We start from the raw sequence: 17088 nt of genomic DNA on the forward strand, positions 1-17088 counted from the left end.
GTAAAATGAAAAAAATGGACCTGAAGTAATTTTTTTGTGAAAAAAAAAAGTTAAAGAGAATTTGTCACCCCATTTTTGGACTATCAGATGCCGGCACCGCCATCAGGGGTTTATCTACAGCATTCAGCCCCTGATGTAACCTGAAAGATAAGAAAAACGAGTTATATTATACTCACCGTGGGGGTGGTCCAGTCTTGGTCCGATGGGTGTCGCGGTCCGGCGCCTCCCATCTTGTAGCGGTAACGTCCTTTTCTTTGCTTCCCGTCGTGGCTCCAGCGCAGGCGTACTTTACCTGCCCTCAACAGGGTTGAGCAGAGTGCACCTGCGCAGGAGCCATGACGGGAAGCAAAGAAGAGGATGTCCCCATTAGATGGGAGGCGCCGGACCGGACCGCGACACCCATCGGACCAAAACCAGACCGCCCCTGGGTGAGTATAATATAACTATTTTTCAGGTTACATCGGGGGCTTATCTACAGTATTACAGAATACTGTAGATAAGCCCCTGATGGCGGTGCTGGCAGCTGATAGTCGAAAAATGGGGTGACAGATTCCCTTTATATGTTCATTTTTTTTTTTTTTTAAACATTCAATAAATTCCTGTGAGGCACCTGAAGGGTTAATAAACTTCTTGAATATGGTTTTAAGCACCTTGAGGGGTGCAGTTTTTAGAATGGTGTCACTTTTGGGTATTTGGTCCATTAAAAAAAAAAATGGTGTTGTAAAAATGAGAAATCGCTGGTCAACTTTTAACCCTTATAACTTCCTAACAAAAAAAAAAAAGTTGTTTCCAAAATGTGCTGATGTAAAGAAGACATGTGGGAAATGTTATTTATTAAGTTTTTTGCGTGCCGTATCTCTGTGATTTAAGGGCATAAAAATTCAAAGTTGGAAACATGCAAAATTTTCAAAATTTTCGCCAAATTTCCATTTTTTTCACAAATAAAAGCAAGTTATATCAAAGAAATTTTATGAGTTATTATCTCAAAGGGACAATGGTCAGAATTGTAAAAATTATCCTGGTTATTAATGTTCAAACCACCCTTGGGGGTAAAGGGGTTAAATGGCATGTATGAGAAGTAGAATATGTGCCTGGTCAGAAATTAGGGGTAAATCAAGAAAACTAAAGTACAAATGTAGCATGGGCCAATGAACAATCTTCAGTGTAGGACACCGAACCTGTGTGCGCCTATGCGGACAGTGCCTTCCAGATCTGTTCTATACAAAGCCGAACTTACCCTTGAATGAGACCGACATGCACTGGCAATATGAATGTCTCACTCCAGACGTGCTGGTCTTCAGAGAAGCAGCTTTCTGAAACCATTCGATCAGTTTCTTGGGAACTTCGGTCGTGAATTTCTGACACCACTGAGTCAGCACCGAAACAGCATGAATAAGAGTTCCTTCATGTACTGCAAAAAAAGAAAAATGGCGTTGTGGCTTTATATAGACCAGTTGTGCACTCGTCCTCCACTGAAACTGTACCCTGGGCTTGGATCTCTAAGCTTTTGCAAAATCCAATGTGACTTTAGATGGGGGGGGGGGGGATGTTATAAAATGTAGAAAAAAAAATAGCGATGCAGAAAAAAAAGCCAAAAAACACTAAATAGGGTTTACTCTTATTATACTTTATGCATTCATGTTTACTCTGGCTTCTAGACTAAGCACCTAAATATAAAGGGGGTTGTCAAGGACTTGGGTCATTAATATTAATTTAGTGGGGGTCTAATACAAGCACCGCCAGAGCTGCACAGTGTACATATCCAGAACACCACAGCGCTGCTTACTCCGTAGTGGCCAGTCATGGGTACTGCAGTTAAGAAGTGACAGGAAGCTGAAAGCACAGCGTTCTGTATACTTTTGACCCCTGACAGTCGCAGGCCTTGCAAACAACTGATCAGGTGGGACGCTGGATGTCTGACCCCTGCCGGACCGTTATTGATGATCCTAAGGATAATTAATCAATCGCTAATGGACAACCACTTTATTTAAAGGCCTGATGAAAGAATATCTATTGAACTACACCTCACATTTTAAAAAAAAAGTACGTTTTATAGTCACACTTTGGATAAGGGTATGTGCACACATAGTTTTTTGTCTCTGCAGATTTTGTAGTGAAAACCGCAGGTAATTGTTTCTGCACCAAACAATTGACATACTGCGTTTTGAAAACCGCGCGGAAAAAAACGCAGCATGTGCACAGCTTTTTTTTTTTATTTCCATAGGAAATAAAGGTACTGTACAACGCAGCAGAATCTGCTGCGTTTCTGCAGAGCCAAAAACGCTGCGGAAACGCAGCAGAAACCGCAAAGTGTGCACATACCCTAAGAGGTCAATGACAGCAAATAAACATAGTAACAAAATATACATACTCATTTAAAATAATATACCGTAAATGAAATTTAAAGGAGTTGCCTCATTTCAGAACATTTCTCCCATTAGCTCAGTTAAAAGCAAAAAAAACCCAAAAATCAGCTAAATTATCCTTTACTCACCCATTGGGTGCAGAGTTCAATATTACTCACCCGCTGGGTGTAGGGTTCAGTATCCACTACTGGTCCCACTCCCTGCTGTTGGCTGCAGAGCAGATGTCACATCGAGAGCACTGCAGACAGCACAAGAGACACCGGGGCAACAGTGTGGACTCAGAACCGAACCCGGGGTGGGCGAGTAAAGCTAAATGTACATGTTATTTACCATTAAAGGCGCTTACAAAGAAAAAAATTTCTGGACATGGACAATCCATTTAACACTTATTTAGTTTGAAAACTTCATAAAAAAGTCCCCTTCACCTCCAAAAAATTACCTTCTTGCTGAAGAAAAGGAATAAACAATTCTGAAACTGTCCCACTCAGCTCCTGGCTTGAGGCGCCAGAAACCGCATGATGACTCAGAGCACCGATCCCTGAAAAAAAAAATTAAGTACTGCTTAAAAAGCGGTTTACCAAAAACTACTACAATTACCAATTACCATTAACTTGATTTTTGGTTTTTTTTATAAATGTTTAATGCAGCCCTTGGGAGCTGCCATCGCACTGACACAGTCGGCAAATACAGCAGCCACTGGGCATAAGAAACAGCAGTCAGACACCGGCCCCATCTCTTACACTGTAGTCGCATCAGCAGTGAACTGGGTACACCTCTGTGGGCTGCCAAATTCACAGCTGTAGGTGTGGCGAGGCGCCATTTTATTGTAGCCCAGCACTATCTGCTGTGCTCCGCTTACCCTCTATCGCCAGGACCTGTAACAGGAAGCTGTACTGTTCACTTCCTGCATAACAGGTCCTGAGTGGTGAGGAGACCAGAGGTGCAGCAGACACCTGTAAAGATTGTGGACCATAGGAGCAGCGACGACTTCCTCCATTGGCGACTATCAGGGCTGCAGCGGTGAAGAGGCAAAAATATGAAGGTGGGGGAGACATGGAAAGGGCTGTGGGGAGAGAGACATGGAAAGGGCTGTGGGGAGAGAGACATGGAAAGGGCTGTGGGGAGAGAGACATGGAAAGGGCTGTGGGGAGAGAGACATGGAAAGGGCTGTGGGGAGAGAGACATGGAAAGGGCTGTGGGGAGAGAGACATGGAAAGGGCTGTGGGGAGAGAGACATGGAAAGGGCTGTGGGGAGAGAGACATGGAAAGGGCTGTGGGGAGAGAGACATGGAAAGGGCTGTGGGGAGAGAGACATGGAAAGGGCTGTGGGGAGAGAGACATGGAAAGGGCTGTGGGGAGAGAGACATGGAAAGGGCTGTGGGGAGAGAGACATGGAAAGGGCTGTGGGGAGAGAGACATGGAAAGCGCTGTGGGGAGAGAGACATGGAAAGCGCTGTGGGGAGAGAGACATGGAAAGCGCTGTGGGGAGAGAGACATGGAAAGCGCTGTGGGGAGAGAGACATGAAAAGCGCTGTGGGGAGAGAGACATGGAAAGCGCTGTGGGGAGAGAGACATGGAAAGCGCTGTGGGGAGAGAGACATGGAAAGCGCTGTGGGGAGAGAGACATGGAAAGTGATGTGAGGGAGAGATATATTCTAATATTTCATGTCTCGCCTCCCCTCATATTTCTGACTCTGCTGAAAAGCACCATACTTGGCCCTGATACTCACACCGCCTCATCCATGATACTCACCAATGGTCCACGCTGCTCCTCCAGCCCAGTGGCATGTGTAGATCACATCGCAGTCACCAAAGAAATGGCTCTGCACTATGATTCTAGTCTTTATTCTGTATTGAGCACTATATGCCGCTCATACTGTACGGTGCACTATATGAGGCCCATGGTACTATATGGAGGACTACATGGGAATCTAGGGGATTTAATAAAACGAAAATTACTTTGTAAGGGCTGCAAAGTTATGAGGTATGCTCTTCTGTGACCCCGCTGAATATATTTTTTGGCATGTGTGTCAATAGATGTATGACCCCGCGCTCTGTCCACTTCTGTGGAAGCAGTGGTGTATTGTGTGACCCTACTCAGTCTACTTCCATGGGAGTAGTAATGTAATGGATGGAGCAGGGTCACACATTACACCACTGCTTCCATAGAAGTGGAAGGAGCAGGAGTCACAAATTTCACCACTGTTTTCATAGAAGTGGATGGAGCGGGGGTCAGGCATTACTCCACTGCTCTGATAGAAGTGAATGAAGAGGGCCACACAATTGCCACAGCCCCCCCCACCCCCCCAAAAAAAAAAAATAATATTCAGAGGGGGTCACACATTACACTACACTCTGTCCACTTCTATGGGAGCAGTGGTGTAATGCAGGACCCCCAGCTCCGTCCACTTCTATGGGCTCAGTTGTGTAATGTGTGACCCCCGCTCCGTTCATTTGTATGGGAGCAGTGGTGCAATGCATGACCCCGCTCGTGTCACTTGTGGGATCAGTTGTGTAATGTGTAACCCTGCTCCGTCCACTTATATGGGTGCAGTGGTGTAATGCATGACCCCGAGCTGTCTATTTCTATGGGAGTAGACTAGATACTGTTTCTCTACTCGCATCCTCTGTGATACACTCCATTGAGCTCAATATTTAATTCCATTATGTGATAAACTACACTGAGCCCTGTATCTAATCCCATCGTGTATTCCTATAAGCGTATCTAATTGTGCAGTGATACACGCCACATATCTAATGCCAGCTTGTGGTACAGGGAGCAGCACCAACAGAATCAGCATTGCCAGTGGTCCTTAGTGACACCGTCTACTTGTATCAAAGGCAGTCACCAACAAAGTGGCTCCGCATTGTGATCCTAAACTTCATCCTCTCTTATCTTTATGCCAACACCCAGAAGGGGAGGAGAGGAGACGCCACACGCGTGAGCAGACCCCGCCTACATTTACAGCAGTCGTAATGCGAGTCAGTTGTACACTAGGCTTTCATGGAAAATATCAGCAGTTGCACCCCCTAGTGTTTTAAAGTGGAAATATCAAACCTTTTTAAATTATTTTTCATATTTTACGTCACTATAAACACATGATTATATTATATATATATTTTCTTTTTAATTTAAAACATTACATTTTTACATTTTTTCAATTGCTGGACTTTTGTTTTGATGGCAACTTCCCTTTAACATGTGCAGTACAAAGAAATAGGAATATTTACCTGAAAGTACACTCATCTTCTGAGCCACAGCTGTAAGCTTTCCTTCTGATCCTGAAATATATAACATAGTTACAGAATACATAGAGATGTGAAAATGGTTACAGTCATGGATCGTTGTAAAATAAGAAACGAAGGCATATTCCCCTTCCTACGCCCCTGTGGATCCAACGCAGGACGCTTAGGTCAGCGCTGCCATTGGAACAGTCAGGGGACTAGGAGAGAGCATCATCAGAGACACATCTGATAACACACACTACCAGTCATCTAACCGCTGCAGCCAGTCACAGGATATCTGTGACTTATGAACAGAACAGACACCGCTATTTTGACAGCCAATTTAATATTTTAAAACTATCAGAGCCTTAAAAAAAAAAATCACTATTGTTGGAAAACCGTTTACGCATATGTTACAATATCCATTTTTTATATTAATTTGCATATACTTGTTTCTTACCTCCCAAGATCGCAAACAAATGCCTTGACAATGCCTCAACAGCAGATGGGTCACTGCACTGATGGGCCAGGTTCTGCAAAGCCACCACTGCCTCATCCATGAGTTGCGGGTTGTTTGACTTCAATTGCCCTTAATAATAAAAAAACAAATAGTTGTAATGAGATTACACATTTATTATAAGACATCCTGCATTTGAATAAGTTTGATGAACCCTCTATAGTTTCTCAATTACACAAGGTTGGGGAAGGGGGTTTACAATCTAAATAGTATGGAAGTATACAATAACCACACGCCCTGTGTATCCTGTATATAGGATGGGTCACCAGTAAGAGATTGGGGAGAGTCTGGCACGTGGCAGCCCCTCAATCATCTGTGGCATTACATCCGGCAGCTGCCAGAGCAGATCTCAGCTGATGGGAGGAGGTGCAGGGTGTCGGACTCCCGTGATCTCATACAGATAACGTCATCAGTAAGTTAGCCTTGGAAAACACGTTTGAATCGTGACTATTTACTTAATCTACAGCCCAAATTGACAAGTTTTCCAAATGCATGTGACTGTGAAGATATTCATACTACACACCTGCTAAGCCTTTTCCAATGTCAAGGGCGTACTGGCTTAGATCAATGGTCACAGAAGCACAGAGTGAGGAAATGGCTGAAGGGGAAAAAAAATAGATTAAAAACCATTCATGAAATGGAGGTGAAATAATTACAGGTACACGTACTTTCAATCACATTTTCAGGACTTCGCAGGAGAGACTTCTGGAGCATGGGTAAGACTTGTTCTTTAAACTCATCATGTGACAGACGCTGCAGGAGTGGGGTGCAACTCTCCTAAAATCAGAGCACATGTAAATAAATACATGACCGTCATTGACACCGGGGTGCAGCAACCATATACACAAGTCCTTACCAGTATATAGTTCTGAGGCTTCGCTTTACTCAGGAGAACCATTTTGACATAGAAATCTAGAAGATTACTCTGCGGGGAGAGACGATAATGAGCAACTGAAAGCACTACAACTGTTCACTCTACACAGCGCCTTCACGCTCCTTGTACTTACCCTGTACTTATTTAGAATGGCCACCTCATTATGCTTTGTACAGAACTGTACAGCAAGGGCCAGGATGCCCACATATTTCTGGTTGGGTTCCAGGCTGAAAAGTGCCTCCAGATATTTGGACACAAGGCCAGGGTTCTGAGAAGGGAGGGAATATACATCAAGACTGAAAAATATTGGACTATGAACTATGTAACCTGTTATGTATTATTAAAGGCAACCTGGAAATGCGTCTAATCTGCAGGCACCATGTTATAGTGGTATAGAGCAGGGACAGCTGATTAGGTGGATACATAGATTTGTAGGAAACCGGAGATGTCATCATTGAAATCTCTCCTCTTTCTGGGATTTTGGGTCCAGTCCTATCAGTGACTGACAGTTACCTCCGTATGCACACTTATACATGGAAGGCTGTCAGTCACTGATAGGACCTCAAATCCCAGAAAGTGCACAGCTTTAAATTATGACATTGCAGGTTATACTGGATCTTTCCTCACAAACTTATATATCAGTCTACTTGGCTTCCCCTTCTCTATAACACGATCTATGCAGACTGCACTGCATTTTGATGGTGACAGGTTCCCTTTGAGTGCTGTGGAATACACCAGTGTTGTAACTACATCCCATACCTCCTTCCATAATGTGTTCATCTTCTTTGATGAACCTAGCACTGCATGCCTGTGTGAGCCTCCGAGTACATCCATCAATAGAAAAGACTGGCATTCAACCTAATGTGGCAGGGAGATGGAAAAAAATATGAAAACATGTATAAATATCAGCATGTAGTGCCAAAAACAAGCTATATATAAATCATTTATTTTCAAGTTTAATTCATTACTAGAAAAGTCTAACGAAAATCAAAAACAAGTCATTTAGTAAAAAAAAAAAAAAAAAAAAGCAAATTTCCATTAAAGCACTTCTCTAGCGATTTTATTATCCATATCTTCCAGCTATTAGTAATGTATAGCGAGTGTATGCATTAAAATACTTATTGGTCGTTGTCTTCTGCCGTTTCCAGCGCTGCACCGGTCCTCTCCTGCATCATATGACTTCAGCTCTCTCTTGCCGGCTCACAACGCATGACTGTTACTTCCATTAAAATATAAGTCTATGAGAGCCTTGTTCTGAATCTCATAGACTAAGGCCGGTTTCACATTTGCGCTTCAGGGCGCAGCGACGGCCTGCGCACGGCCGCCGCTAAGCCCCGCCTCCGCCGGTAGCTCCACCTCCGGGCGCATGACGCTGCATGCGTCATTCATCCCCTATCTTTATCACTGAGGATGCAGGCCGTGCGCAGTATGCGTTTTTGCGGCGCCTGCGTCCTTTTGACGGTGCACCGACCTGCGCCAAACGCAACCTATTGCAATTTGGCTGCGCTTGGCGCACCGTCAAAAGGACGCAGGCGCCGCCAAACGCATACTGCGCACGGCCTGCGTCCTCAGTGATAAAGATAGGGGACGCATGATTCACGCGTCATGCGCCCGGAGGCGGAGCTACCGGCGGAGGCGCGGCAGGGGGTGGGGCTTAGCGGCGGCCGTGCGCAGGTCGTCGCTGCGCCCTGAAATGCAGATGTGAAACCGGCCTTAGACAGTGACTTAGAGTCACAAAACAGATGCCGTGTGAGCCAGCTGGTCACATGAAAAAGGAGAGGACCGAAGCAGCGCTGGAAACGGCAGAAGACAGCGATTGGTAAAGTATTTTACTGAATACAACAGACATATGTACGGCTAGAGAACTGATGGGAAAATAGGAAAAACGAACACTGGAGTTGGGCTTGAAACACACCAAACACCCAATAGAAATACACACCAGTTTTTTCCACGTCTCTCCTTCCTGCTTGTCAGGGATGGAGAACACCACCCTGGCAATGACACAGGTCCATGACAAGGCCAAGGCTGCTGCTGAGCCACTACTTTTGCTGTAAAACATAAAAAAACAAGATAATGTCTATGACCAACTCTTACATAATACTAATAGTAAAGCAACGGAAATCCAAAATTACCTGGGTTCTGCATTCTTGTACCCTACTCCAGATGTCTGCAGAGACTGCAGAATATTCTTAGCAGTAGCATCCGGCTGTGACTCCACCAGTTGTTGAATAACAGACTGAAGTGCATGACGGGACCCCGCATCGCTGCGAAACAACAAAAATAGCATAATAATCAGGAAATACCTTAGATTTATCTAAGACAAAAATACGCACATAAAGCTCGGCTAAAGCAGTTATGAAAAACTCACCGGTATCGATGCAACGTTAGGCAGAAAAGTTTGGAGAGACCTTTAACGGCAGCCTCCGGCAGGTCTGGGACATGAAAATATGAGTTAATATATTGTAAGCAAGGAAAGCAAACCCTATACAAGTAAAGCATAGCAGAGGATATCAGAATAAAATACAGCAATTCTCTGGCTATAGCGACATACTGGGCCAGGCCATAATAAGTATTCCGAGCGTATGCCACTATATACAGTAATACATGATCATGGGACTTACATCTCCTCCATTATGGACTATAAGGTAAAAAGGGTGTTTTTTGTATCTTGCGTAAAGAAAAAAATTAAACCGCAGAAGACGGCGAATATAGCTTCTACTAACCTTTAGAAGAAATACATAATTTCAGTTCATTCAAAATCTCTTTCCGCTCCTTCACACTTGATGTTGTGACTTTTGCTGCAAACTTCTTCAGAGTATCCTGTACCTGGAGCACACAGGAGAGAGCTCAGATATTGGAGAAGCAAGGATTACATTCATGTCCCATATGAACCTACAGATATACAGTAGATTCCATACATTAGTAAAATGAACGTCCAGACGACAATATAATCACCAAAGTATAGTGCTCATAAACAAGATACACTGCTCAAAAAATAAAGTGAACAATTAAACAACAGAATATTACTCCAAGTAAATCAAACTTCTGTGAAATCAAACTGTCCACTTAGGAAGCAACACTGATTGACAATCAATTTCACATGCTGTTGTGTAAATGGAATAGACAACAGAAGGAAATTATTGGCAATTATCAAGACACACTCAATAAAGGAGTGGTTCTGCAGGTGGGGACCACAGACCACATCGCAGTACCAATGCTTTCTGGCTGATGTTTTGGTCACTTTTGAATATTGGTTGTGCTTTCACACTCGTGGTAGTATGAGACGGACTCTACAACCCACACAAGTGGCTCAGGTAGTGCAGCTCATCCAGGATGGCACATCAATGCGAGCTGTGGCAAGAAGGTTTGCTGTGTCTGTCAGTGTAGTGTCCAGAGGCGCCACCAGGAGACAGACCAGTACACCAGGAGACATGGAGGGGGCCGTAGGAGGGCAACAACCCAGCAGAAGGACCGCTACCTCTGCCTTTGTGCAAGGAGGAATAGGAGGAGCACTGCCAGAGCCCTGCAAAATGACCTCCCAGCAGGCCACAAATGGGCATGTGTCTGCACAAACAGTTAGAAACTGACTCCTTGAGGATGGTCTGAGGGCCCGACGTCCACAGATGGGGGATGTGCTCACAGCCCAACACAGTGTAGGACACTTGGCATTTGCCACAGAACACCAGGATTGGTAAATTTGCCACTGGCGCCCTGTGCTCTTCACAGATGAAAGCAGGTTCACACTGAGCACATGTGACAGAGTCTGGAGACGCCGTGGAGAGTGATCTGCTGCCTGCAACAACCTTCAGCATGACTGGTTTGGCAGTGGGTCAGTAATGGTGTGGCGTGGCATTTCTTTGGAGGGCCGCACAGCCCTCCATGTGCTCGCCAGAGGTAGCCTGACTGCCATTAGGTACCGAGATGAGATCCTCAGACCCCTTGTGAGACCATATGCAGGTGCGGTTGGCCCTGGGTTCCTCCTAATACAGGACAATGCCAGACCTCATGTGGCTGGAGTGTGTCAGCAGTTCTTGCAAGATGAAGGCATTGAAGCTATGGACTGGCCCACCCGTTCCCCAGACCTGAATCCGATTGAGCACATCTGGGACATCATGTCTCGCTCCATCCACCAACGTCACGTTACACCACAGACTGTTCAGGAGTTGGCGGATGCTTTAGTCCAGGTCTGGGAGGAGATCCCTCAGGAGACCATCCGCCGCCTCAGCAGGAGCATGCCCAGACATTGCAGGGAAGTCACACAGGCACGTGGAAGCCACACACAATACTGAGCCTCATTTTTACTTGTTTTAAGGACATTACATTCCACTTTAATTTCGCGTGTGACTCCAAATCCAGGCCTCCATTGGTTAATAAATTTGATTTCCATTGATGATTTTTGTGTGATTTTGTTGTCAGCACATTCAACTTTGTACAGAACAAAGTATTCAATGAGAATATTTAATTCATTCAGATCTAACAATAAATAATAATAATCTAGGATATGTTATTTGAGTGTTCCCTTGCAATATAAATCCAACAAAATCTGTAATATGGTTCCAAATCCCATGTGCCACCATTTCAGAGTCTTGCAATAAGGCTATTGTATAGGCTGCATTGAAACCAAATAGGTGGGTGTTTGTATGTATATTTATTTATATTTTTTCAATAAAAGAAAAACGAGCAATTTACATTTCTATGTTTTCTCATATTTTTTTTTTTTTTAAGTTTTTTTCTGTCTTAGGGGACTTGAACCTGCAATCATCTGATCGCCTGCACTTTATACAGCAATACAACAATATTAATGCACGTAGTACAAATTAGTCTCCTATGTAGTGGAGCTACCAGCTGACCTTTATAGGAGCATGGTCATGGCAAACACGGGGACCTTCATCAGACCCCTGACTGCCATGGCAAGGGAGGGTACCTTCAGCAGACCCCTGACTGCCATGGCAAGCGAGGGTACCTTCAGCAGACCCCTGACTGCCATGGCAAGCGAGGGTACCTTCAGCAGACCCCTGACTGCCATGGCAAGCGAGGGTACCTTCAGCAGACCCCTGACTGCCATGGCAAGCGCGGGTACCTTCAGCAGACCCCTGACTGCCATGGCAAGCGCGGGTACCTTCAGCAGACCCCTGACTGCCATGGCAAGCGCGGGTACCTTCAGCAGACCCCTGACTGCCATGGCAAGCGCGGGTACCTTCAGCAGACCCCTGACTGCCATGGCAAGCGCGGGTACCTTCAGCAGACCCCTGACTGCCATGGCAAGCGCGGGTACCTTCAGCAGACCCCTGACTGCCATGGCAAGCGCGGGTACCTTCAGCAGACCCCTGACTGCCATGGCAAGCGCGGGTACCTTCAGCAGACCCCTGACTGCCATGGCAAGCGCGGGTACCTTCAGCAGACCCCTGACTGCCATGGCAAGCGCGGGTACCTTCAGCAGACCCCTGACTGCCATGGCAAGCGCGGGTACCTTCAGCAGACCCCTGACTGCCATGGCAAGCGCGGGTACCTTCAGCAGACCCCTGACTGCCATGGCAAGCGAGGGTACCTTCAGCAGACCCCTGACTGCCAAAGCAAGCACGGGGACCTTCATCAGACCCCCTGACTGCCTTGGCAAGCGCAGGTACCTTCAGCAGACCCCTGAATGCCAAAGCAAGCACGGGGACCTTCATCAGACCCCTGACTGCCTTGGCAAGCGAGGGTACCTTTAGCAGACCCGACTGCCAAAGCAAGCACGGGGACCTTCAGCAGACCCCTGACTGCCATGGCAAGCGAGGGTACCTTCAGCAGACCCCTGAATGCCAAAGCAAGCACGGGGACCTTCATCAGACCCCTGACTGCCTTGGCAAGCGAGGGTACCTTTAGCAGACCCGACTGCCAAAGCAAGCACGGGGGACCTTCATCAGACCCCTGACTGCCTTGGCAAGCGAGGGTACCTTTAGCAGACCCGACTGCCATGGCATTGGGAAGCTGCAATTACACTGCTGAGCGGTGGGGCCGATAAGCGGTTAGAGCAATGTGCTGTGTGGCACGTTGGACACGCCGATCCGAGATTGATGGCGGCAATTTACAGTGGGCCAAGCTCGGATACCCCTGTACACCTTATGCCACTCTCCAGGCTTAACCATTTATGGATTGAACGTATGCAGTTTTATAGTTGTAAGTGGCTGCAGACACCATGTACTATATGGGTGACCCTGTGACTGAAGCTCGGCGGCCCCCGTCAGCTCCAGCACTTTGCTGCCCTAATAAAGGGGAGATTGTGATCACATTAGCTCCTTCCCCTATGGAGGAGGCTTTGGTCATCCATTATAAGGCGAGTAATGTCTCTAACAACCTGTAATTACAGAGAGAGATGCAGCCACTTTTGCTCCCTCTATGGGCAGTACACATGTAAGCCCCTCTGATGGAGACCCGTCATCTAATCGTGACAGACAGATCCTAAACATAATGTTGGAATAGTACGGTACTATATTATTACCTAAAATGGGATTTCGCAACATTTTAAAGAGAACTGGTCACCATGAAAGTGCCATCCAAGCTGCAGGCCCCATGTTATACAGCAGAGGGAACAGAGTGGGGATTTCTGGGCTTTTCAGTCCTGTGGTCAGGCCTATCAGTGACTGACAGCTTTCATTGTATAAATATGCATAGATACCTGTCAGTCACTGATAGGCCCGACCACAGGACTGAAAAGCCCAGAAATCCCCACTCTGTTCCCTCTGCTGTATAACATGGGGCCTGCAGCTTGGATGGCACTTTCATGGTGACAGGTTCTCTTTAAATGAGTAAAATTACAAAATGCATCAACTTCTCAATTTATCTCTTATTATTAATTATCTCCATTCTCAAAAATGATTAATTTTTAATTTTTCTTAGGTTGGTGGCCACCTGGCAGTCTATGCCAGGAGCGTGCACCATAGCTCTGATCAGGGTGGTCTCAGGGCCCTGGGCTCCTCGGAGGCTGCATCTGTCTGCAGCATGGGAGACCCGAGGCTCGACCATTCCGGTGGTCGGAGCTGCCAATCTTCAGGAGAGCACCACCTATGGGCAAGGAGGAATCCAGAAGGTAGAGAAGTGGTGCCTCTGAGGCTAGAAGATGCGACGACCCCAGGAGCTATCTGTATTGTAACCACAGACATTGTCTTTCCTTTCCTCCTTTAAAGGGGTTGTCCAGGTTTATCATTACTGCAGACATGTGAATCCTCACATCACGCGCAGCATAAGCTGTGAGGATTCTCTGGGTCCTGCGGCCATGTAACCCTAAGGATGCACCATGCATACTCCCAACTACGCCTGCGCGGCCTCCATCAATACAAAGGAAAGCATGGCGCATACCTGCGGTCACATGACCATCCGCTCCCGGACAATCGGCACAGCACGCAGTGTGCGCAATGTGAGGACTGACAAGTCTGCAGTCACATAGAGCGGCTGCACATTCTCATGATAAACCTGGACTTTATATGAAAACGCCCAGCAGCTGACTGAGGGAAAGGGCTGGAAATGCCCCAATCTGCAGGCAGCTCAGGGGGTGGCGGCCGTGGAGAGATGCTTTCTGAACACAGTGGGGGACACTACTGTAGCCCCCAGAGTTTATTGTTAGGTCACAGAACAAAATAACGATATACACTCACTGGCCACTTTATTAGGTACACCTGTCCAACTGTGTGTTAAGACTTAATTTCTAATCAGCCAATCACATGGCGGCAACTCAGTGCATTTAGGCATGTAGACATGGTCAAGACAATCTCCTGCAGTTCAAACCGAGCATCAGTATGGGGAAGAAAGGTGATTTGAGTGCCTTTGAACGTGGCATGATTGTTGGTGCCAGAAGGGCTGGTCTGAGTATTTCAGAAACTGCTGATCTACTGGGATTTTCACGCACAACCATCTCTAGGGTTTACAGAGAATGGTCCGAAAAAGAAAAAAAATCCAGTGAGCGGCAGTTCTGTGGCCGGAAATGCCTTGTTGATGCCAGAGGTCAGAGGAGAATGGGCAGACTGGTTCGAGCTGATAGAAAGGCAACAGTGACTCAAATTGCCACCCGTTACAACCAAGGTAGGCAGAAGAGCATCTCTGAACGCACAGTGCGTCGAACTTTGAGGCAGATGGGCTACAGCAGCAGAAGACCACACAGGGTACCACTCCTCTCAGCTAAGAACAGGAAACTGAGGCTACAATTTGCACAAGCTCATCGAAATTGGACAGTAGAAGATTGGAAAAACGTTGCCTGGTCTGATGAGTCTCGATTTCTGCTGCGACATTCGGATGGTAGGGTCAGAATTTGGCGTAAACAACATGAAAGCATGGATCCATCCTGCCTTGTATCAACGGTTCAGGCTGGTGGTGGTGGTGTCATGGTGTGGGGAATTTTTTCTGGGCACTCTTTGGGCCCCTTGGTACCAATTGAGCATCGTTGCAACGCCACAGCCTACCTGAGTATTGTTGCTGACCATGTCCATCCCTTTATGACCACAATGTACCCAACATCTGATGGCTACTTTCAGCAGGATAATGCGCCATGTCATAAAGCTCGAATCATCTCAGATTGGTTTCTTGAACATGACAATGAGTTCACTGTACTCAAATGGCCTCCTCAGTCACCAGATCTCAATCCAATAGAGCATCTTTGGGATGAGGTGGAACGGGAGATTCGCATCAGGGATGTGCAGCCGACAAATCTGCGCCAACTGTGTGATGCCATCATGTCAATATGGTCCAAAATCTCTGAGGAATGCTTCCAGCACCTTGTGGAATCTCTGCCACGAAGAATTGAGGCAGTTCTGAAGGCAAAAGGGGGTCCAACCCCTTACTAGCATGGTGTACCTAATAAAGTGGCCAGTGAGTGTATAAAGCGTGTTAGGGCTCGTTCACACTTACATTACGGCTGTGTGCCACAGGATCCGGTGATAGGAGCAAGAAAACCTCTCCAAACAGTAACAGACCACATAGAGCAGTGTCTGTCAGGTGTGAACAGGCGCAGCCCAAATACAAGCCCAACTGCTGTGGGAAGGGGACCAGAAAAGGCAGTGGTGGGCTTCTATTGGGAAAACCCGGGGCCAGGTTCCTTTTAAGGTGCCCTGTCAGCACATTTACACACACGGACGCAGAGGGGGCTCTGTAGGGACCGTCCCCAATCCGATGTGCAGTCACAGGTCAGGGGGGCGTGTCACTGCACTCGGATGAAGCCACGCCTCCAGTGCACTCTCCCCCTGATTTGCATAGATCTCAGCAGGTATCCAGTATATTAACTCCATGGAGCTGCAGCGGGGCCGGACCGGCAGCGCCATCTGCAGGTGATTGTGTCCGGTCAGTGACGGAATTGGCGAGCGCCCACCGGCCGGGCACAGGCACCCGGGTCTCGCCTGCTGGGGTACGGCAGACACTACGCATATGGTGCAGCGGCATGGCACACACGAGGGCTGCACGTGCGACTCTACATCACGGAGGGGCGAGCGTCCCCGCGCACTGCAGCCGACACATCCGCGATCACACGGCGGAACCGGCGAGAGCCGCGCAGAAATCCACACATCAGTCATCACAGTGCCACACCAACCTGCGTGTCCGCCGCCATCTTACCGGCCCCGACCCAGGAAGTCCTTTCACACACTTCCGCCATGTAGTGCCAGCAGGAACCGCTTTGCCCCGCCGGTTACGTCAGTTCCGGTACAGCCGGACTCTGCACCGTCAGGGACTGATCACTGTAGGAGGCCGCCGGCCATCTCTGCCCGATCACTGTAGGAGGCCGCCGGCCATCTCTGCCCCGTCACTGTAGGAGGCCGCCGGCCATCTCTGCCCGATCACTGTAGGAGGCCGCCGGCCATCTCTGCCCCGTCACTGTAGGAAGCCGCCGGCCATCTCTGCCCCGTCACTGTAGGAGGCCGCCGGCCATCTCTGCCCGATCACTGTAGGAAGCCGCCGGCCATCTCTGCCCCGTCACTGTAGGAGGCCGCCGGCCATCTCTGCCCCGTCACTGTAGGAGGTCGCCGGCCATCTCTGCCCCGTCACTGTAGGAAGCCGCCGGCCATCTCTGCCCCGTCACTGTAGGAGGTCGCCGGCCATCTCTGCCCCGTCACTGTAGGAGGCCGCCGGCCATCTCTGCCCCG

The 17088-nt window shown here is 47.5% G+C and overlaps 1 protein-coding gene across 1 annotated transcript in view; it reads right to left on the minus strand.

Annotated features, from left to right (window-relative positions):
* The window catches only part of GCN1 (GCN1 activator of EIF2AK4), a 135103-nt gene extending 118433 nt beyond the window's left edge, over positions 1–16670 (minus strand). The window contains exons 1-14 of the mRNA XM_073582731.1: positions 16539–16670; positions 9706–9808; positions 9351–9414; positions 9115–9246; positions 8922–9030; positions 7742–7840; positions 7116–7250; positions 6965–7033; positions 6777–6885; positions 6632–6706; positions 6052–6180; positions 5598–5648; positions 2806–2904; positions 1238–1411 (exon numbers count right to left, since the gene is read on the minus strand). Coding sequence (XP_073438832.1) covers positions 1238–1411; positions 2806–2904; positions 5598–5648; positions 6052–6180; positions 6632–6706; positions 6777–6885; positions 6965–7033; positions 7116–7250; positions 7742–7840; positions 8922–9030; positions 9115–9246; positions 9351–9414; positions 9706–9808; positions 16539–16601 — 1411 coding nt within the window. The 5' untranslated portion in view covers positions 16602–16670. The remainder of the gene's footprint in view (positions 1–1237; positions 1412–2805; positions 2905–5597; positions 5649–6051; positions 6181–6631; positions 6707–6776; positions 6886–6964; positions 7034–7115; positions 7251–7741; positions 7841–8921; positions 9031–9114; positions 9247–9350; positions 9415–9705; positions 9809–16538) is intronic.
* Positions 16671–17088: the final 418 nt, after the last annotated feature.

This window comes from Dendrobates tinctorius, unplaced genomic scaffold, assembly GCF_039654945.1.
Source record: "Dendrobates tinctorius isolate UK_male_01 unplaced genomic scaffold, ASM3965494v1 ptg000073l, whole genome shotgun sequence".
In the NCBI taxonomy this organism is placed as follows: Eukaryota; Metazoa; Chordata; class Amphibia; order Anura; family Dendrobatidae; genus Dendrobates; species Dendrobates tinctorius.